Source organism: Drosophila ficusphila, unplaced genomic scaffold (assembly GCF_018152265.1).
Source record: "Drosophila ficusphila isolate 14025-0441.05 unplaced genomic scaffold, ASM1815226v1 contig_636, whole genome shotgun sequence".
Taxonomy (NCBI): Eukaryota; Metazoa; Arthropoda; class Insecta; order Diptera; family Drosophilidae; genus Drosophila; species Drosophila ficusphila.
Genome location: NW_025064569.1, coordinates 2552735 through 2576411, shown reverse-complemented (window position 1 = coordinate 2576411; position 23677 = coordinate 2552735). Strand labels below are relative to the sequence as shown.

General features: G+C 39.8%; 3 protein-coding genes across 3 annotated transcripts in view; 1 reads left to right on the top strand and 2 right to left on the bottom strand.

Moving 5' to 3' along the window:
• Positions 1-10952, top strand: part of LOC108096983 (ionotropic receptor 40a) — a 79817-nt gene extending 68865 nt beyond the window's left edge. The window contains exons 6-8 of the mRNA XM_043208771.1: positions 2341-2597; positions 2658-2714; positions 10717-10952. Coding sequence (XP_043064706.1) covers positions 2341-2597; positions 2658-2714; positions 10717-10952 — 550 coding nt within the window. The remainder of the gene's footprint in view (positions 1-2340; positions 2598-2657; positions 2715-10716) is intronic.
• Positions 10953-11857: 905 nt separating this feature from the next.
• LOC122320578 lies at positions 11858-12584 on the bottom strand. Its single transcript, XM_043208770.1, has 2 exons — positions 11929-12584; positions 11858-11894 (listed from the first exon to the last, which is right to left on the bottom strand). Exons 1-2 carry the CDS (start codon positions 12582-12584, stop codon positions 11858-11860), a joined length of 693 nt encoding a protein of 230 aa, XP_043064705.1.
• Positions 12585-13117: 533 nt separating this feature from the next.
• LOC122320577 lies at positions 13118-13604 on the bottom strand. The gene is made up of 2 exons (XM_043208769.1): positions 13256-13604; positions 13118-13191 (listed from the first exon to the last, which is right to left on the bottom strand). The coding sequence occupies exons 1-2, from the start codon at positions 13602-13604 to the stop codon at positions 13118-13120; spliced, it is 423 nt and encodes a 140-aa protein (XP_043064704.1).
• Positions 13605-23677: the final 10073 nt, after the last annotated feature.

The following is a 23677-nucleotide window of genomic DNA, read 5'->3' as shown; positions in this document are numbered from 1 at the left end:
AACGCGTTCGAAAAACGGGAGTACTGTACAGCCATATTTTTAGATGTCTCTCAAGCATTTGATAGAGTCTGGCTAGAAGGTCTAATGTACAAGATCAAGACAATGCTCCCCTACAGCACCCACAAGATTTTAGAGTCTTACCTTTACGACAGAAAATTTGTCGTGAGGTGCAACACTGCAATTTCTGACGATTACACTGTTGGAGCTGGAGTTCCTCAAGGTAGCGTGCTAGGACCAATTTTACATGTCCTGTACACAGCAGACATCCCGACAAGCACACGTCTAACAACATCCACGTTTGCCGATGACACAGCTATTCTTAGCCGCTCAAAATGCCCGATTCAAGCAACTGCGCAGCTAGCTCTTCATTTGGTCGATGTTGAAAAATGGCTGTCAGATTGGCGAATTAAAGTGAACGAACTAAAATGCAAGCACGTTACGTTCACTCTGAACAGGCAAAACTGCCCGCCGATTACATTAAACAACACCCTACTCCCACAAGCAAACGAAGTAACATACCTACATCTCGACAGAAGACTCACATGGCGCCGGCACATTGAAGCCAAAAGAACACACCTAAAACATACACCGCGACTTAAACATTCTACCAGTCAAAGAAGTGATCGCTGAACAGAAGGCAAAGTACTTAACCAAGCTATTGGTGCACCCTAACCACCTGGCGAGAGGTCTAACAAGGTCACGCCTTGGTCGCAATGACTTACCCACCCAGCGAACGACCTGAGGGACGCGCAACCAGAATGCAGTCTTAGTATACTGGTAGTTAAATTTTAATGTTAAGATTCGCCAACTTATTGTTAGTCTCAAAATTAAGAGTAGATTCAATAAATAAAAGCAAAGCTATAAAAAAAAAAAAAAAAAAAACTTTAATGGCAAATACACTTCGCCATAGCTTAGCTAGGCGTCATCTATGTTTCAATTTTTTTTTAATTGCTTTGGGTTTTAGCTTTGGATCCTAGTTGGGTTTTCCAAGGTTTCCACTAATTCAAACTAAGTCGTTTTTCAGACAAACAGTTTAGGTTACTCCAAAGAATTGGTTAAAAAATTGGTGTCTTAACTAAACTTTACCTCTTACTTTCACCCTCTGCCGGAAAAATATGTAAAATAAACTTAAAAATTATGTGGAATTGCAGATTGGGGGGTTTGAATCTTTAGAAAATAACAATTGAAAAATAACATAACATTAACAGACAGCAAATCCTGCCCACATTGATAAAATAACACGGTAACACCGTCATATAAAGAATTGATCTTGTAGATCTTTCGTATACCAAAAGCAACACAGTCATTATACCCTTGCAGAGCAAAAAGGTATTATTATTTCAGTCAGGAGTTTGCAACGCAGTGAAGGAGACACCTCAGACCCCATAAAGTATACAAGTATACACTTGTATATATTCTTGATCAGCATCACGAGTAGAATCAGAATACGTCTGTACGTCTGTCCGTCTGTCCGTCTGGCCGTCTGTCCGTCTGTCTGTTTCTCTTCAAACTAGTCTCTCAGTTTTAAAGCTATCTTGCTGAAACTTTCCCAAAAGGTGTGTAGTTATTGCACGCAGTATATAAGTCGGAACGTGCCGGATCGGCCGACTATATCGGATAGCTCCAATACGAGAGAATGAAATAAAAAATTCTCAGGCCGTTGTTTTTGATCAGATCGACTTGAATTTTTCCAGATGGCGTTTTCTAACTACTATTGAATTTCGGATTAAATTTGATAAAAATCGGATAACTCTATCATATAGCTGCCATATGAGAGATCAAAAAATATATATAGAATTAATGGAAATAAATTGATAACATCGTTGTTTTTTATCCCATGAGCATGATTTTTGGAACATCAAGTGTTTTAACAACTCTTATATCGAGAAAAAAGTTTCATAAAAATCGGACAACTATATCTTATAGCTGTCATAGGAAAGATCGAAAAATCTATATAAAAAAAAACGGAAGTAAAATTATAACATCGTGGTTTTTCATCAGACAAGTATGATTTTTGAAATATAGAGTTTTCTTACGACTCTTAAATTACGAATTAAATTTCATCAAAATCGGACAACTATATCATATAGCTCCCATATGATCTATAGTCGGAAATATGGAGAATGACTAGAAAAATCGTTATAGCTTCGATGTTGTTTAGCCTTTATGCATTTTGTTCGACATATTTAATGACTGCAAGGGTATATAAGCTTCGGCTTGCCGAAGATAGCTTCCTTTCTTGTTTTAATCTAAAATACATAAATTTATGAATTTACTCTTGGTTTTTTCAAAAATACCTTGGCCTGCCAATAATTGTTTAATTCCTTATTCTCTTGTTAGCCTTATTCACTTGTTTGAGGGAGGAATCCTCGAAAAGATGACAACTGCCGAATACGTTGTACAGTCCCGAAAAAGGCCCAAGAGCAACACCCAGCATACTAAAGAATTAAGCACTACAGAAAACGTTAAGGCCGGAATCCATAGTAAAAACATAGAAATTCAGAGTCGAATTCACAAGAGAGACGTTATCGGCCCGCTAAATCTTCGCATGCTGCAAGGCGCCTTCATCGCACTTGGAGTTGGTGCACTGTCTGCAGGTATTTTTGTCTTTTAAATTATGGGCCTCGAAAATTTACTTTGCTTATCTTTTTTCCCAGGCTTAATACTGTTGCTAGAGCTACTATTTCAAAAACTTACCTATACTGAGAAGCTTTTAAGATTTCATTGGGGCCACCCATGGAGCCGGGTTCATTATATATCGCAACTCGAGAGAGCGTAAATCTACTTGTTTTAGCCTATTGTCAGTTAGCTGTTGATATCGCCGTTATAGTAAAAGGGAGCAAAGTATGCATATTCTAAACTAGGATCATTAGAGGAGTCGTTCTAACTCTGTTCTGTCTAATGTCTAACAAAATGTATGCCATTTTTACGTATATTTACATTAAACTCTGTGGTGCGAAAATTTTTATGTAACAAAAATGTGGATAAAATATTTGGTTGCTACTCATAACTACGCAGCCGTTGCTGTCGAAACTTATACTCAATTTATTTAGAACTTCTGTCTATTACGATTTTTTTTATACCCTTGCAGAGCAAAGGGTATTATAATTTTGGCCAGAAGTTTGCAACGCAGTGAAGGAGACACCTTAGACCCCACAAAGTATATATGTATATTCTTGATCAGCATCACAATCTGAAGCGAAATATGTATGTACATCTGTCCGTCTGTCCATCTGACTATCTGACCATCTGACCATCTGACCATCTGACCATCTGACCATCTGACCATCTGTCCTTCTGTCCATCAGTCTGTTTCTATGTAAATATCCTGCTGAAACTTTCCCAAAAGTTGTGCGTTATTGCAAGTTATTGCACGCAGTATATAAGTCGAAACGGGCCGGATCGGCCGACTATATCGGATAGCTCCCATACGAGAGAATGAAAAAAAAAATTCTTACGCCGTTGTTTTTTATCAGAGCGACTTAATTTCTCCAGATAGCATTTTCCAACTACTATTGAATTTCGGATTAAATTTTATCGAAATCGGGTAACCCTATCATATAGCTGCCATAGGAAAGATCTGAAAAAAAATATATAAATAATGGAAAAACATTTTAACATCGTGGTTTTTAATCCCACGAGCATAATTTTCAAAATATGGAGTTTTTAGAAATCCTTGAATCGAGAAAAAAAATTTCATTTAAGTCCGACCTCGTTATCATATAGCTGACATAGGAAAGATCGGAAAATCTATATAGAAACAACGGAAATAACATTATGACATCGTTGTTCTTCATCAGGCAGGCAATATTTTTGGAACACAGAGTTTTCTATAGATTCTTGAATTACGAATTAAATTTTATCAAAATCGGATAACCATGTCATATACATAGAAAAATCGTCATAGCTTCGGTGTTGTTAAGCCTTTATGTATTCTGTTCGACATACTCTATTTGATGACTGCAAGGTATATAAGCTTCGGCTTGCCGCAGCTAGCTTCTTTTCTTGTTTTTTGTTAGTTTTATTCTTACGTCATAATAATTTCAATATATGTATTTGTATACCCTTGTAGAGCAAAGGGTATTATAATTTCAGTAAGACGTTTACAAGGCAGTGGTGGAGACACCTCACACCCCATAAGGCATATATATTCTTGATCAGCAACACAATCTGAATCGAAATTCGTCTTTACGTCTGTACGAGTGTCCGTCTGTCTGTTTCTATATAAACTAGTCTTTTAGTTTTAAAGCTATCTTGCTGAAACTTTACCAAAAGTTGTGTAGTTATTTCACGCAGTATATAAGTCGGACCGGGTCGGATCGGGCAACTATATCGGATAGCTCCCTTCCAAAAAAGATCAGAATTCAAAATCGCCCAGGCATGGTTTTTGCATCGTATAGCTGCTGTAGGGAAGATCACAAAGTATAAAACTTATTATGAAACCAGAATGGAAGCTAGCTTTGGCTTGCCGAACATCAAATATGTCGAGCCAAATACATAAAGGCTTAAGAACATTAAAGCTATGTCGATTTTTCTATGAAGTTTCTATAAATTTCAAAAATTAAGCTTTTCTGATGAAAAACAACAAATTGTGAGTTCGTAAGACCGAAACGAGCTCATCCGCAGAGACCAACCCAGACTACCTGGTAGAAAAGTTTACAATTGCATAATCTTATGCATTTAGGTCAGTTTTTCCCAGAAACAAAAGGCAAGAAAAGTAAGCAGCAAGACCCTGTAATGGGAATCCAGCTGACAAATCAGAAAATACAGAGAAGTGTAAGAAAAAAAATTCTGTGATAACTGTGAGAAATACATACATTAACTCGATAAATAATCCTGCTCAATAATAACTACACGAAAGTGATTTCTTCGACCTGTTACTAATGCCACAAAAAAAAAATACCCCATCCCCGTTGCAAAATCTTTGTAAGACAGTGTAATTTGACTGATATTTACGGATACTTTACCGAATCGCCTTTCTTATTTGTGCTCGATACTGAGTGAGGCTAGCGGAACTGAGTGTATTGGTTCGCACCAAGAAATTTATTTTGGCGTGAATGCCCTTGTTTAAGAAAGAACACAGATGGTTTTTATCCTTAGCAAACGGAATATTGTTCATCGTGCTTGTGCTCGTCTAAGATGACTCCCTTGGCAGCGCTCCAGCTTCGCGTCCGCTACTTTGCCGAGTTCTCTTCATGCTGCGACTGTGCCTAAGCTCGCTACTGGCTCGTCCTCGTTCCTCGTTATGCATCTTGACTTTGCAATTTTGATCCTGCTGATAGCGGGCACTTGATAAAAGTGTCACACAATAAGGCTAGTGCAATAAAAAAATACAGGGTGGGCCATTTAAATTTTACCCATTTGGCAACCCTGTAACTTTTGACAGCGTCGACAGATCGTCAAATGTCATACCACGTTGGAAGCGTCAGTCGAAGACAATTGATACCATGGAACAATACACTACAAAGGAACGCGCTCAAATTGTTCAGCTCTACATTGAAAATAAATTCTCAATTGTGTTAACCCAACGTGCGTTTCGTAAAATGAATAAAGTTCAAAACACAATTAAGTCTTTGTACGCAAAATTTGTAAACACCGGTAATCTAAGTAATGCCAGTCATGTATCCAGGCAACGGTGTTTACGCGAAGATGATCATCGGACCGTATTTTTTCGAAGACAATGATGGAGCCACGATAACCATCAATGGTGAGCGTTATCGAGCAATGATAACCGAATTTCTGATGCCTATTATTCGTGAAAATGTCATGGATAACTTCTGGTTTCAACAGGACGGGGCAACTTGCCATACAGCTAGAGCAACAATCGATTTATTGCGAACATTATTCCCTGGGCTGTTGATATCGAAAAGTGGTGATTTTGACTGGCCCCCAACATCACCAGATTTGACGGCACCAGACTTTTATTTGTGGGGTTATTTGAAATCCAAGGTATACGCTAATAACCCAAAAACCTTGAGTCAACTAAAAGACAACATTAGACGTGAAATAGCCGCCATATCGTCTGAAACATTGACCAAAGTCATGGGAAATGCTGAAAAAAGAATGCATTCGGCTGTCAGAGCTAAAGGTGCCCATTTACGTGATATCATTTTTAATAATAATTTGTAAAAAATCTCCTTGGACCAAAATAATTGATTTTTGGAATAAAAAAAAAATTGTCCACTTTTTTTGTTTTTGTTTTAAGAATCAAGTGGGTCAACTTTAAATGGCCCACCCTGTATTTTCTCCTTATTTCAAGGGAAGTAATTTTTCTTGGTATGAAGATGACTCAATAAATAAACAGAAAAAGCTAGTTTCTCGATCGAAAAATGAGCAGGTCTGAGCTTCTGTCAGGCCACGCAGGAACTGGAATGTTTTGTAATAAAACTTATTTTGCTGACCATAGCTACTGTAAAATATGCAAGCTTTTTCGCAAACTGTTAAAAATAAATAGACGATTTTGCTTTAGGGTTTTTATTCGGATTTATATTTAATGTAAACAAAAACAAAAAAAAAAAGGGCGTGCGTACAAAGTACACATGTCAGAAGTGAAACTTCTTTGGCGAACTAATTTATCAGTCTTGTCTATATTTATACAAATCTCCAACTTTAGATTTCTGAGACTTAAAGAAAGGGAAAAAGGAAAATATGTCAGGAATTTAATTGTCGTTAAAATATTAAAAGTTAATTAAATTTTGTTTCAGAACTTAAAATTTAGAAAAGCGAATTTATCAAATATTTTTATTTTATGAAAAACGATTTATTGAATTGTTAAATGACGAGTGGCAAGTTGAAATTCAACATGTTATTTACAAATAATAAAACTACCTAACCTTCAAGCCAATTATCCTAAAAATTGTAAATAAACAAAAAGATAACAATTATATTAGTTACTTCGAGTAACGGCTTAATACAGGACGCCTTTAAAATTGATCACAAAATATTATTCATAAAGTTTATTTATAAATTTAACTCACTGTTTCTACACTGCATAAGTGCTAATAATATTGTAGTGAAATATCAGCGTTTACTGCAAAAGACGTTACGCGACAAATTTGCTTGATTTTATTGGTTTGTCAATGCACAGGATGTATTCCTTGTTAAGTTGTAGACAACAATTATTTCTTTACCGCACCCAGTAACAATGGCACAGTTCGATTTTAAATTTGTATAAAATACAAAAATAAATATATTAAAATATTGTTTTAGAAAAGAAGTTGGAGAAGCCGTGCAATCTTTTATTTTGGAAATTTCTAATTCTGTAATTAGTTTTACTAAATCGCTGTCGTTTGAAAAAGTTCGTTTTAGTATTTGTCTATTTACGGTCTGAAAAAGTGGCATTTCTTATAAATTTATAGAAGTTGTTTTTTTTTTTGGGACTTAATAAGACAAAAACTGGACATTAAAATACTTAAAAAATAAGTTGCTAACACTTAAAATAGTCTCTATCTTAAAGAGCTAACATTAACAATTTATAACATATTTAAACAACTACCATAATGAATGAAAAGGAGTTCCCTACAAAAAAATACCAAATATGGGAAACCCAAAATTATTGTTCACAGCTAGATGTCGTAAAATGCTTTTGGAAAGTATCAAGTGATGTACAACTCTGAGGAGCTGAACTTTAAGAATGGGAGGACTTTTTATCCGAGAACTTGTGTCTCACCCAAAACACTAGTTCCGGATAAAATTGTTTTACTTACGGAACTTTTATAAGGTACGATTTGGAAAATGGGAACAGAAGCACGCCGGCAGATGTCCCTTTCGTAACAGTTTAAAATGCAAAAATAAGATTACAAAACAACTAACAAAAGTTAGTAGTAAGCGTTTAAGAACAATATCTTTAAAATAATAATAACTAGGTTTTTGGTATATTTTGAAAGAAAAGTTAATAATGATTTCGAAAAAACATTATAATATTGCATATTATTACATATTTTAAGCATTAAGTATGACGTACTAAAAGATGTTTCATATTTTTAAACAATTCTGATTTTGTTCTTTTCAACTGGTATTTGCTTCCTTCTGCGCCATCTATGGAAATTAATCTGCTGAACGAGCAAGAGTAATATATTCCATTGCTGCAGCCCTGGAATAAGTCGATTAGATCAATTTCCTCTGTTCAGTTTAGAATTCGGAGTGACATTTATAATGACGGATATGCCAACTTGAAAAAATTATGTAAACTTTTGTACCGATACTATATAATATACCTGTCATATAAAAAATCGTCGAAAACATGGAAACTTAATAGAAAAGTCGACATAGCTTCGATGTTGTTTAGCCTTTATGTATTTTGTTCGATATATTTAATGACTGCAAGGGTATATCAACTTCCTTTCTTGAGCCCAAAATTAATGTCCTAAAAAACTTGTGACCGGAAAAATCTATCTTTTCCTCTCTCCTTTTGCGTCTCCTTTTTCAAACACGTGTATCTCAAAACTGTATTTTTAATTTTAGCCGGACACTAACTAAACGATTCACTTGAAATTTGAAACATACCTTGAAAACAGGGCCGTCGAGAGGGAATTTCGGGCCCGGGGGGTACAACTCACGGGCCCCCATATAATAAGAAAAATTTTCGAAAATAACGAAAGTTTCAAATATATTTTATTTCTACTACTACTCGAATAATAAAGATCAATATAAAAATTAGAGTGTAATGTGAAATTTTATTTTCTGACAAAAATAAAGTGTTGCGAAATGGACACAATATTCGAGAATGGCGTGAACACAAAAGGCAAGGACTCGTAGCATGACGGTTATAAAAAAATGACTAATTTTCAAGTTATCGTCGCTATCACGGTTAGTTTTTATCCACTTAAATTCGCTTTTCGCGCCTTTGCAGAGGCAAAGGAATCGATTTACTCCGCCTACAAACATAAAATCGCCAGACCAGTTAGACGCTCTTGTGTAGAACAAGATCTGTGAAAGTTTTTAACTCGCGATAAAACACTGAAGGAGCGTTCTCCACTAGCGACACTGACAGGGAGAGTACAAAAAATTCTCAAAGCAACACAGACATTTGGAAAAAGATTTTGAAGATTTTTTGAGTACAGAGCGTTCAGCAATGCAAATGGAGGAAGGTTTTTTTCAAAATTATCTACATATGGGTGATTCCATATCAGATTTACAGTCGATATCGGGAAATTCGATGAGATATTTTTTTCATGCTCTTTATCGAAAATAAATCGACACGTATTTTTTATTTGGCTCAGAAAATTTTTTTGACAAAGTTATGATTTTTGAATTTTTGATGAACTGCCCTTTTTTTGATGACAGTCGCGTTTTCCAGCCCCAATAACTCGAAAACCGTACGTCGCAGAAAAAAATGAATAGGAAGTAAAAATTTCATCCTTCCTTCTTCTTTGCAAAACTTTCGTGAAAAATTTTTTTAAACAATTTTACACCACAAAAAGTTCAAATGTTTATAACAAATTCATTTTTCTCCAACTTGGACATTTTTGATTTTTTTTTTTTTTCACAATAAATCCTTCAATTTCTTCTGATGAACATACTAAAATTTCAGAATGGGATAAAAATTAGTTTTTGAGTTATAGAATTAAATAGCATTAAAAATTCATTTTATTGACCCTTACTATGCGCGCGCGAAGCGAATTGACGCTCGTTAGAGTCGTTGGTCGGCGCACGCCCTGAGACCGAGCGCGCGGACCGTGCATGATAATCTTTAAAATTCTATAACTCAAAAACTAATTTTGATCCCATTCTGAAATTTTAGTATGTTCATCAGAAGAAATTGAAGGATTTATTGTGAAAAAAAAAAAAAATCAAAAATGTCCAAGTTGGAGAAAAATGAATTTGTTATAAACATTTGAACTTTTTGTGGTGTAAAATTGTTTAAAAAAATTTTTCACGAAAGTTTTGCAAAGAAGAAGGAAGGATGAAATTTTTACTTCCTATTCATTTTTTTTCTGCGACGTACGGTTTTCGAGTTATTGGGGCTGGAAAACGCGACTGTCATCAAAAAAAGGGCAGTTCATCAAAAATTCAAAAAATCATAACTTTGTCAAAAAAATTTTCTGAGCCAAATAAAAAATACGTGTCGATTTATTTTCGATAAAGAGCATGAAAAAAATATCTCATCGAATTTCCCGATATCGACTGTAAATCTGATATGGAATCACCCATATATATGTTTGAGGTGGACGATTTTATCTTTCAACTCTTCGGAAACATCAGCTACGTACTTCTTCGTGAATTCTACGGCAGACGTCTGAAGAGCATCTTCATCCAACGTGGTGAATTTCCATAAAAAAGAGAACACTTCGTTCAAATTTTTTACTGCTTTGAATCTTTTTGTCATTCCTGCAATGACCGAATCGATGATGGTGAAGAAAATGCTGGTCTTGAATTTTTCTTCTTCAGATGTGATGTCGGTTTCTGGACTTGCGTCATCATCATTCAAAAATACTTTCGCACGTTTTCTTTTTCGAATTGTTGGTAAAGTTTCAGGAATGTTCCACCCTCTTGCAACAAGTTTACATTCACTCAGAATGAGATCCCATCGATTTCGTATGAACTGCAAATCTGAAAGGAGACCCTTCAGATTGTCAACTTCAACGTTTATAGTAGCTCCTCTTGCTTGAAGGACGACGTTTCTCTCATTAATAGCACCCAAAATATTGAACCAAATCGACGACATCAAGATACATTCGAACGAATTCATGTATTTTTGAATACCGTTGATGTCCCGGAGTCTCTGCAGTCAAATTGAGTTCCTTCACTTCGTCAAGTGCTTCTTGTATTCCAGAAAGGTGTTTCGCGAAAGGTTTAACGGCGTCAAGTCTTGCAGACCATCGCGTATCGGACAAACTGTGAAGGGAAGAGGGAATTTTCTTTTGAAGGAGTTCCCATCGTTGAGGGCTTGTACTGAATATGTTATAACATTTCTGAACGACTCCGAAAAGAAGCGATTCTGGCAACAGTGATCATTTCTAAGGCTCCACATCTTAGTGATTTCTTTAAAATATCGCGGAGCACTTTTTTGTACACGGTTTATTTGAGTTTTCGCCAAAAATCCGGGCCCCTCTCCGAAGTCCGGGCCCGGGGGAAACACCCCCCCTGTCGACGGCCCTGCTTGAAAATAACAAGAAATATTTTTGAAAATAGTTCAATTGTTATAAACAATAATCATATTATTTTTTTCTCTTTTATATAGAATGAAAAAAAACCTTATTATTTTTTTTTAATAAATAGGGGAATGTCGTCAAGGTTGGACAGTTGTCAGGGTCGGACACTTGTAATTTTTCTAATAAACCAACTGTTGAGCTAATAAGCTTTTTTATTAGCTGTTGAATTAAAAAATTAACAAGAATTTTGAGTTCGATTTATGCGAGAGCAGCGATTTTATTTCGACGAAATGAGTTATAAAGTTCCGCGAGATCGAAAGGAAGAAATACAATTGAATTGAGTCGCGGATCAGCCGATTGCTGACCCAAAAAAAAGAAGCCGACAAGCAACGAGAGAGAGCAAGTAGAAAGATAACGAGAGAGAGAGCGATGGTAATTATGCAGATAAGCTAAGAGCTAGCATTAAGAGATCCTAAATATCTGCTGCGGCTGGATGACCCGACATACTCCCCCGTTGGAAGCCTGGCTTTCAACAGCATCCTTAAGGGGCAGCAGACACAGCTTATTAACTGCTCGTTTTGTCACTCCTGACGCTGTCTTGAGGACTGCAACACGAGCAACTCCATCTCCACCACACAGAAGCTCAACGACTCTCGCTAGGGGCCACTTCATCGGAGGCAAGTTCTCATCCTTGACCAGCACCACGTCACCTACAACCAGGCCAGGCTTCGGGGTGCGCCATTTGGAGCGCTGCTGCAGTAGTGTCAGATATTCTTCCTTCCATCGGGTCCAGAAGACTTGCTGCAAATAGGCCACACGTTGCCATCCATCCAACCGATTGAAGTTAAGGGCGGTCACATCCGGCTCGATGAATGAGGATGGTGGACCACCATTCAGAAAGTGGGCTGGCGTTAGCACATCCAGATCAGCGGGATTTTCTGAAATTGAGACTAAAGGCCGAGAGTTAACTACTGCCGAAATATGGCACAGAAGAGTCCGCAGCTCGTCGAAGGCCAGCACTGAAGGTCCAATAGCGCGGTAGAAATGGTACTTCGCCGTCTTCACCGCTGCTTCCCAGAGACCACCAAAATGCGGCGATCTGGGAAGAATAAAGCGCCAATCAATAAGCTCCGCTAGGCAAAAGTCCAACGTCGCTTTCTGATGCTCGTCGCTGAGGAACAAGCGTCTCAACTCAAGCAGCTCATTGCGTGCACCGACAAAGTTGGTTGCATTGTCCGACCAAATCTGCCGCGGTCTTCTCCTGGTGCATATAAATCTCTTGAGGCCATGCAGAAATGATACTGTTGAGAGATCCCTGATCAACTCCAAGTGAATGGCCTTTGTTGCGAAGCAGATAAAGACGCAAACGTAGCATTTCACTGGGGCCTTGTTTCGCACTTCCGGCTTGTAAAAGAATGGCCCACAAAAATCAATGCCAGTGACTTCAAATGCATGCGATCCATCCAATCGCTCCTTTGGGAGATCCGCCATTACATGCTCGACTAATCGAGGCTTCGTTCGAAAGCATCTGACGCATTTGTTCAAGACCTTGCTCACCGTCTTCCTCCCCCCAATAGGCCAATACTGGGATCGAATTATGCCGAGTAGGGCCCGAGGTCCAGTGTGCAGATTACGCTCATGAAAGTGAGTAATGACGGCGGCTGTGACAGGATGGCTCCGTGGCAATATGATTGGATGACGGCCATTGAAATCCAGCGACGAGTTTTTTAGTCGGCCATCCACTCTAAGAAGCCCAAACTGATCAATAAAAGGAGCTAGAGACGCAAGCGAACTAGATGGGGCTACAACTCCCTTAGACTGCAAGGATTTTATGTCTTCCCATAAATGAGAACGCTGAACCAGCCGAAGCAATAACTGAGTACCGCTTTGGATATCCGACACCTTAAGATCCGACTGCCGAATGCGATTAATAAATTTGAAGACGTATCCGAAAATCCTTTGAAGCGAAGCGAAGGAATTTGCAAATTTGGAACAGGCTATGATGTCTACGTATGGCGATTTAATTAGCAGGACCTTTCGACGAAGCTCAAGTGTTGACTTCTCAGCAAGGATTGGGGGAGGCCAGTCAATCTTGGGTCTGCAAAGAAATGTCGGCCCGTTAAACCATATAGGGGACTCGCTCAGCTCAGTGGGAAGGACACCTCGGGAGAGAATGTCAGCCGGATTCAAAGAAGTTGGAACGTAACGCCACTCCATCGAATCGGTTCGCTCTTGGATGGCAGCAACTCGGTTTGCCACAAACATGTTGAACCTGGAGGGCTCGTCTCGGATCCAGGACAGCGCAACCGCAGAGTCACTCCAACAATAATACTGTCCCTTAAATACGTTGGTGCCAGCTACTTCTGAGATGAGCTTAGACAAGAGATCGGCTCCACAAAGCTCCAGCTTGGGCACGGTGAGTGTCTTCAAGGGAGCAACCCTTGACTTTGAACAAAGCAACTGCGACTGTCCACTGCACACGATGTAGACACAGGCGCCGTATGCTTCCATGCTGGCATCACAAAATCCATGGACCTGAATCTCTGAGTTTGGAGACAGAACTAGCCGAGGGAAACACAAACGCTTGATTTGCACAAAACTCCTGCATATCGAACTCCATTCCGTATTCTGAGCTTCAGGAAGGCTTTCATCCCAGGATAACCTTTCCTTGCACAATTGCTGAAGGAAAATTTTCGCTTTCGCTATCACCGGTCCAACCAATCCAAGAGGATCATAAAATCGTGCAATGGCAGACAAGACAGAACGCCTACAGGGACTTGAGGTCAACTGCAAGACAGAAAAAAGAGAACAATAGCTGATCAGAAGCAGGATCCCAGGCTAAGCCCAGAGTTTTGGTAAAGTCAGTGCCGTCATCAAACTTCAAATATGACTCCTTATCTTCGTCAGACACACCACACAAAGCCGCTGGAACGTTTGAGCACCACTTTCTAAGTTTGAAGCCTCCTCTGGACAGAATTTTAGAGGTCTGATTTACAATGATGATAGCCTCGTCCACGGTCTGGGCTCCAGATATCAAATCATCTACGTAAAAGTCACGCTGAATAACCTCAGCCCCAAGCGGAAACGAAGAATGCTCGTCTCTTGACAGCTGATGCATAGCCCGCACAGCCAGAAATGATGCAGGCTTCGTGCCATAAGTGACGGTGTCCAGCTTGTACACTTGCAGCTTGTCCTGTGGGGAAGTCCTCCATAAAATGCATTGCAAATAGCTGTCCTCTGGATGGACCTTGACACAACGGTACATCTTACAAATGTCTCCAGTGATGGCTACCGGGTATGAGCGAAAACGAATCAGAATCTGGAACAGGGTGTGCTGAATTACGGGGCCTGCCATGAGCAAATCATTAAGAGAGTAGCCTGATGAAGTCGCGGCAGATCCGTCAAAAACTACGCGAAGCTTTGTAGTGGAACTCTCCTCCTTTATGACGCAATGATGAAGCAAAAAGAAGCGACAAGAAGCGAGGTCTGCGCCAGCAACTGTTGACATGTGCCCCAAGTCAAGGTATTCCTTTATAAAAGCCGCATATTGGGACTTCAAGGCTGGCCGACGATCTAGTTTCCTCTCTAGGGACAGGAATCTACGATAAGCTTGCTGGTAGGACTCACCCAATAATTCCAGGTTGAGCTTGGCAGGCAAACGAACAGAATAATCTCCAGCAGGAGAGCGAATGAAATGCTTTGTAAAGTGCGCCTCACAGTCCAGTTCTTCCTTAGTAGCATGTGCAATTGGCTCCACGCAGCTTTCCACCTCCCAAAATCGACGAAGAAGATCATCAAGTCGATCCAAGCTATTATCCTTATTAATGGTAGGCAAGGCCATGGTCGAGGTTAACGATGAGCCATTGGAGACGCCATATCCTCCGGAAACAACCCAGCCCAGGCGAGTTTTTTGTATAAGCGGTAAGCCAGGTGGGAGCTTAATTTGCCCAACGCACAACAGCTCGTAAAACAAACTGGCTCCAATCAAGAGATCCACACGCTGAGGGACATAAAATGTGGGATCAGCTAATTGTATGTTTTGCGGTATTTTCCAGCTGCCGATGTCCACATTGAAACTAGGCTGTCGCTCAGTTATATTGGGAGCAATGACTGCGGTTATATTCACCGTGTATTCAGAGGTTCGGGACTGCATCGTAATATTGACTGAGTGACCATTGGTAACAAAGCTGGAATCACCTATTCCAGTCACAGAAGCCGAAGTCTTTATCTTCTTTATTTGAAGCTGATCTGCGAAGCGAGATGTTATAAGATGCAGCTGAGAGCCGGAGTCAAGGAGGGCTCGACATGGAACGAAAACTCCAGACCGATTTTTTATGAGAACAGTGGCAGTGGCTAGGAGCACAATGTCAGTACTGAAATCCTGAGCAATAAGAGCAGTGGATGAGGAAGGCGCGGCAGATGGTTCAACGACAGTATTGGGTGCAATAGAGGCATGAGCTTCTAGAAGCTGAGATCCTGTCTGTGGAGTAGCTGAGGCCAAATTTCCCAAGTGAAGGAGGGTGTGGTGTTTAGCTCCGCATGCACGACAATTGCTTGAATTGCATTGCCTCAACTGATGCCCTAACTTAAGGCAGTTTATGCAAAGAGCGAGTCTCTTCACTTCTTGAAGCCGATTAGCAGGGGGTAGGGCTTTAAAATCTTGGCAATAGTGAATAGAGTGACCAGAAGCATTACAGTATGAACAAATCCATGGGTTGATATTTGTGGCAACAAAAGCGGATCTACGGGAATTAGTCGCTCTATTATTTCCCACCTGATTGCCAGACGCATAGCTTGCCATGGCGAAATCCATCGTCTCCAATGTCCTGCATCGCTGCTCCAAAAATGATGCCATGGATTCCCACGTCGGAATTACATTGACGAATGCTGGATCCTCTAACCGCTCTTCCCATTTGGCCTGGCTCGCAGAATCTAGCTTTTGCAGCAGTACTTGGACGATGATGCATCCTGCGATTTGTTCAGTTGTGCCCAATCCTTTTAGAGCACGAATATGAGCGTTAAACTTATCGGACAGCTCACGAAGCATCGAGACGGAACCACTCTGCACTGCCTTAAGCCCCAGGATCTCAGTAATGTGTGCCTGAAAAACTAAACGACGATTATCAAATCTTTTTTGCAACAAGTCCAATGCCACAGAATAATTGCCATCCGAAATTTCCAGCGAGCGGATGGTTTCCAACGCAGAATCCCTCAGGCATGAACGTAGATGCTGCAGCTTTTCTATGTTGGTCAGGTCAGGATGACTATCTATGATGGTTGTAAACATAGAATAGAAATCTGCCCAATTCGCATAACCTCCAGCGAATTTCGGAAGTTCAAGAGCGGGAAGTGGAATCGCTCGGCGCAGAGCTTCCCGCTGCTGATGGCCGAAATGACCGGGCGTATTGCCATCAGCAAAGGTTGAGTGCTGAAGCAGTTGCGAGGAACGCTTTGTGATCTCCGATCGAACCGTCGACTTCAGGATTACGACGACATCATCAAATTTTTCCTCCAAGTCATTTCCAATTTCCTCAAAGTCCAATTCTTCCAGCTCGTTGAGAACCTTTTTAAACGCCTTTTGAAGCTCCTCGATGAGTTCCAACCTCACATGAAGGCCAGAATCGTCAAAAGAATTCAAAGCCGAACTTGAAAGGGATTCCATTAACCGCTCCACTCTATTAAACATTGAAGTTGCCTTGCGCCTCAAAAATGTCACCCTGTTTGAATTGCGATTGTCGGTGAAGCTAACCGAATTTTCTGAAGCCATGTTAAGCAGCAACAACAACAAATAAATGCAGCAGATTCGGCGGGCAAAATTCGGCTTCAGCGGGAAGATAAGCGTAACGGGGAACAGCGAAAATTCGGTCCGCTTCTGGTCTATATACCGCCTTATGTAAAGCTTTTGTAACCAGAGTGCTATTATTTGCATAAATCAATTAATTTTATTGTTTTACAACAAACATAAAGTGAGATATGCAGCAGACTCAGCGGGCAAAATTCGGCTTCAGCGGGAAGATGAGCGCAAAGGAGAATGCGAAAAATTGGTCCGCTGCTGGTCTATATACCGACTTATGTACAAGTTTGTGTAACCAAGAGTGTTATTAATTTCACAAATCAATTTATAATATTTGTGTTGTTTATGGCAGGTAAACGCACAATGTAGCTGCAACACAGATTAAGCAAAATATGCAGCCTGGTAAAATAAATTAATTTTTGTGACTTGCACTGAGTCCCTTTTATGCACAAATCACGTCGGGGTCACCAAATGTTGAGCTAATAAGCTTTTTTATTAGCTGTTGAATTAAAAAATTAACAAGAATTTTGAGTTCGATTTATGCGAGAGCAGCGATTTTATTTCGACGAAATGAGTTATAAAGTTCCGCGAGATCGAAAGGAAGTAATACAATTGAATTGAGTCGCGGATCAGCCGATTGCTGACCCAAAAAAAGAAGCCGACAAGCAACGAGAGAGAGCAAGTAGAAGGATAACGAGAGAGAGAGCGATGGTAATTATGCAGATAAGCTAAGAGCTAGCATTAAGAGATCCTAAATATCTGCTGCGGCTGGATGACCCGACACCAACTATCGCCATCTGTGTGCGAATGTGGTATTAATTGTTTCCACTGTGGGAAACTTTTCATGCCAAGCCGCATCCCTGTTAATTTTCCTGTTTTTTTGACATAGTGTCGTGATAGTGACGAAAAAAGTATAGGAGAACGCGCAAAAAAAGTGGCATAATTCAACGGAAAATATGCCATCCGCAGGGTAAGTTTAAAAATACGTTAAAAGGTTCCCCCCTTAACGAAATCCTAAAAAAAAATTTGTTTTAAATAAAGCGATTTGGTGGTTATGTTGTGCGGTAGGGTTATGACTCATGTATTCAGGGTTGGACACTTTTTGTTGTCAAGGTTGGACACCCTTGGTTTTTTCCCTTTTGTCAGAATATTTTAATTTTTCCAATGTTTTTTACAGACTTTTGCATAATATGCTTACAAACAATGCCACGACACTTGAATCGCAACAACTCTCTTGCATGTAGAGAAAGTAAACGAGACGTTCACCTCAAATGTGCCAAAATGACAAAAAGTTATTTTGTTTGTACTAATTGCGAATCTGATTAATTTTTTTTTCATACTTGGTTGTAAAATTTGTTGTTCACAATAAAAAATAGTCAAAAGACATAAAATACACCTGATCCATGGATAATGTCCTCTTTTATTGCTACTTTTCTGAAGTAGCAATTCAAGTGTCCAACCCTGACTACAGTGGCCAAGCCTGACTACAATTTTTTTTTTTTTTTAAATACTCGCCATTTCTATGTTTTTCATTTCACAACATAATGTTCATTGTCAGACATACCTTTTGCCTTTACCTTTCAAACTATTTACGCAAATGATCTTAATTCTTATTAAAACGATAATTATGGGCAAGGGTCGAAAGTGTGTCCAACCCTGACGACATTCCCCTATAAATATAGTATCATCCACTATGAGCTGCTCCCCTATGGCCCAACGCTCAATTCGGACTTGTACTGCCAACAACTGGACCGTTTGAATGCAGCACTCATGCAGAAGAGGCCATATTTGATCAACAGAGCGCGAATTGTCTTCCACCAGGAAAACGCCAGGCCACACACATCTTTGGTGACGCGTCAGAAGCTCCGGGAGCTCGGATGGGAGGCTCTTTTGCATCCACCGTATAGTCTGGATCTCGCACCAAGTGATTACCACCTATTTCTGTCCATGGCGCACGAGCTTGATAGTCGGAAGTTGGCCACAAGAGAGTCCTGTGAAAATTGGCACTCCGAGTTGTTTGCCAAGAGGGAAGCGAGCTTCTATGAGAGGGGCATTATGAAGTTGGCATCTCGTTGGGAACTCGTCATCGAACAAAACGGCGCATATTTTATGGACAATTGAAAATTCAACAAAAATACCGCAAGACTTTTGTAATACCCTCTGCAAGAGTATGAAAAAAACTCAAAGCCAAGGAGTAAACAAGAAATAAAATTAAAGAAAGGGAAAAAGGAAGATATGTTAGGATTTTAATTGTCATTAAAATATTAAAAGTGTTAAAAATTAATGTAAATTATAAATTTAGTTTTTTAAATTTATTTCTTCAATAATTACAAAATTTACTTATTCTATAAGTATTGGTTTTTAAAAACAAGAAAGTAAGCTAGCTTCGGCAAGCCGAAGCTTATATACCCTTGCAGTCATCAAATATGTATGTCGGACAAAATTCATAAAGGCTAAACAACAACAAAGCTATAACGATTTTTCTATTCATTTTCCATATTTCCGACTATAGATCATATGGGAGCTATATGATATAGTTGTCCGATTTTGATCAAATTTAATTCAAAATTTAAGAGTCGTAAGAAAACTCTATATTTCAAAAATCATACTTGTCTGATGAAAAGCCACGATGTTATAATTTTATTTCCGTTTTTTCTATATAGATTTTTCGATCTTTCCTATGACAGCTATAGGATATAGTTGCCCGATTTTTATGAAAGTTTTTTCTCAATATAAGAGTTGTTGAAAAACTTGACATTCAAAAAAATCATGCTCATGGGATAAAAAACAACGATGTTATCAATTTATTTCCATTAATTCTATATATATTTTTTGATCTCTCATATGGCAGCTATACAATAGAGTTATCCGATTTTGATCAAATTTAATCCGAAATTCAATAGTATTTAGAAAACGCCATCTGAAAGAATTCAAGTCGATCTGATCAAAAACAACGGCCTGAGAATGTGGGCAGGATTTGCTGTCTGTTAATGTTATGTTATGTTATTTTTCAAATGTTATTTTCTAAAGATTCACAACCCCCCAATCTGCAATTCCACATAATTTTAAAGTTTATTTTACATTATTTTACATATTTTTCCGGAAGAGGGTGAAGGTAAGAGGTAAAGTTTAGTTAAGACACATATTTTTAAACCAATTCTTTGGAGTAACCTAAACTGTTTGTCTAAAAAATGACTTAGTTTGAATTAGTGGAAACCTTGGAAAACCCAACTAGTATCCAAAGCTGAAACCAAAACAATAAAAAAAATTGAAACATAGATGACGCTTTGCGAGCTAAGCTATGGCGAAGTGTATTTGCCATTAAAGTTTATTGGTAATACGAATACATATAAATTAGATAATTAGTAATGCTCCCTTTTGCTATATCTCGCTTCTTCAATCTCAACCGCCATCCAGCCAGTCGTTGCCATCACTCGTTTCTTCCCTCGACGAGGCCAGGCTTTTGTTGGCGCTGCAACCATATGAGATTGCCACAGTACTCCCCCTCCAGTGAATGCGTCACGAACATTAGTTTGAAAATTTTACTCGTTTTTCGTATGTCCTGGTGACTTTAGGGGTAACTTCATCTGAATCCAACTGTCGATCATCCTTTACTAAAAATGCTGGCTTGAGGCGATCAACTGACACTGCAGTCTTATGACCATTGATTCTTATGGTAAAAACTCGATCGTTTTCGCGCCTGATAATCTCATACGGACCAGTGTAAGTGTTTTCCAAAGGCTGCTTGGCGGCGTCAGTGCGAAGAAATACACGGGTACAATTATTGATCCCTTTCAACAAGAACAGTTTCTGCTTGGAATGATGTGCTGTCGGTGTCGGCCGCACTTTCTGTATGTGCTCACGAAACATGCTCAAGAAAACTGTGGGGTCAACCGTATCATCCAAATCCGCAAAAAAATTCGTTTGGAAGTCGAATAGGTGTTCCATAAACCATTTCGGCTGCGGAAGACTTGATGTCCTCCTTGAAACAGGTACGAAGTCCAAGCATCACGGTGGCAGTAGCTGCGGCCACGGAGTACCGTGGAGAGATGACTTGAGGGTCTGTGCCACCTTTCTATGAGACCATTTGACTGGGGATGGTAGGCCGGTGTGTGAATATGTTTGCTTCCAACCAGATTGGCAAGATGTTTGAAAACTGTGGATTCAAATTGTGTTCCTTGGTCTGTCGTTATTGTTTTTGGTGAGCCAAATCTAGATATCCAGTGAGTCCCAAACGCAGTAGCAATTGTTTCTGCAGTAATATTTGAAAGAGGTACAGCTTCTGGCCACCGAGTAAACCTATCAATACTAGAGTTGCCGCGAATAGTGATTTTGCCGAATACCGAATACCGAATGTTCGGCCATGCTGTAAGCCGAAGCGCCGAATATTCGGCCGCCGAACATTCGGCACAAAGTACATGCTACATAGTTGCCAGTTTAGCTTATTATAAGCTAGTTCTAGCATATTTAAAACTAGGGAAGCTATAGTGAGAGGTTGTTTTCCGAAGCAGGTATTATTTACGATGAAAAGCGAAATCGGTTACTACCGACAAATGCAGAAAAACTGGTGTTCGTTCATCACAACTTACCGCTAATTAATTTTACTTATTGACATATTTTAATTTAATAATAAAAAAAAGTTTTGATAAAAGTGATGTGTTTTTTTCATGATTTGGCACTATTCGGCATTCGGCCGAATAGTACCTATTATTCGGCCGAATGCCGAATACCAAAAAAAGTGGCCGAATAGGCCGAATACCGAATACTTGCCGAATATTCGCGGCAACTCTAATCAATACCTATAGTTTTTGTTGCAGTGGCATAACTAAAATGTCAAGATGGACGTGATCAAATCTTCCGTTTGGTACCTCAATCTTCTCCGGCGATAGGTGGTTGTGCTTATGGATTTTTGAACGCTGGCATGGTAAACAAACTCTGCACCATTCGAGGACATCTTTGTTCAACGAGGGCCATACGAACTTCTGGCGCACCTGGCGGACTGTTGATCGACCACTGGGATGAGATAGATTGTGAATGGATGAAAATACAGTATTGCGCAGAGATTTAGGTATATAAGGACGAACGCTTCCTGTCGATACAGCGCAGTAGAGTGAGATGTTGTCATCAAATCGAACCTTTTCAAGTTTTTAAGATGTAGCTCCGTGTAAAAGACGTACCCGCTCAGGGTGTGTTGCTTGATCATCTTCGATTTGAGATAATTTTACAGCTGTTGGCATTGTTATGGAGCATAATCTCTAGAAGGCATCTGCGACTGCATTCTCAGATCCTTTCACATGTAAAATCGTAGTGCTGAATTGGGAAATATAAGCCAAGTTTCGAAGCTGTCTCGGCGATGCTTTCTCTGGTCGCTGTTGCAATGCGTATACAAGCGGCTTGTTATCAGCCTTGAACACAAAAATTCGTCCTTCAATAAGGTGTTTGAAATACGAATATGGCGAACAGTTCCCGGTCGTATGTCGAGTAGTTTTTTTCTGTGGAGCTTAGCTTCTTAGAGAAAAATCCTAGGGGTCGCCAATTTCCGTCTGTGCGCTGTTCCAAAACCGCTCCGATTGCAAGCCTCAAATACAGAATTGCTTGAATGTGTGATGATCGAGCCAAACATCTGCGATAGTAATTTATGACACCCAAGAAACGGCCCAGCTGGCTTATAGTTTCAGGGCGTGAATAATTTAAAATGGCATCTATGCGTTCGGTGGGTGTCTTAATTCCAAACTCGTTGATCGTATAGCTGAGGAAATTTACTTGCGGCTGTGCAAACTGGCATTTGCTCATGTTAATGCTTAAACCATGTTTCTGTAGAACTTCCAATACAGCTCGAAGATGTTCTTCGTGTTCAGCCAGGGATTGCGACGTTATAAGTATGTCGTCGATATAGCAATAAATAAATAGTCCATACCGCGAAAGATGTGTAACGAACTGCTTTTTGACTTTCCTTCGCTACGTAAAACGCGCGGCTAGCTCAGCTGAGTTTGTGTGTTCGTCCCACCAAATTTATTGTAGCGTGACCCCGAAACCAATGTAGACGTGACCGTCGTTGGGCTTCTTGACTCGGCGATCTTGATTCCGGATATCCTGGCACTTGGTATTCACTTGGGTTTCACTTCCCGTTGGTACGGTCACTTGCACGACTTTCACTTGACTGTCCTGTTAGTGTGCGCGCGACCTCCTTTTATACGCCATCCTGGTCCCGTAACTTCCCTCCCTCGGTGGCGTGATCGGGTCCAAAGTGCAGGACAAGTGGCGTGATCGGGTCCAAAGCGCAGGACAAGTCCCGTTAGTTCACGGTCTCTCCTCTTTGTGCTGGTCCAAAGTTCGCCAACTTCACCGTTATAACGGGCACAAAGTCCAGAACTTCACCGTTATAACGGGTACAAAGTCCGACGCGGTACCGTTAATTCACGGTCTCTCTTCTTTGCGCGGGTCCGAAGTCCATAGACTCGCTGTTGTTGGGTCCAAAGTCTGCAGACTCACCGCAGCATTGAGTCCAAAGTCCTGAGAGCCGTTAAATCCCATTTTCCTCTGCATACAGCGCCTCCCGCTGTTGCTATGCAGCTCCCCTGCACTCAAAATTGTGAGGAGTTTTACAACTCCTTACAATACTCCCCCGTTGTAAGAGGTAAAGTTCCAACAAAATGGGAATCGATGGGCAGAACAGCTTATTTGGCGTCGGCTCCCTTGATAATAGTGTACTTTACAGACCATTACAACTCTGACGATGCCGTCCTCGCCACCTCATGTTGTGTGCAGCAAGTCACCCGGACGTTAAACG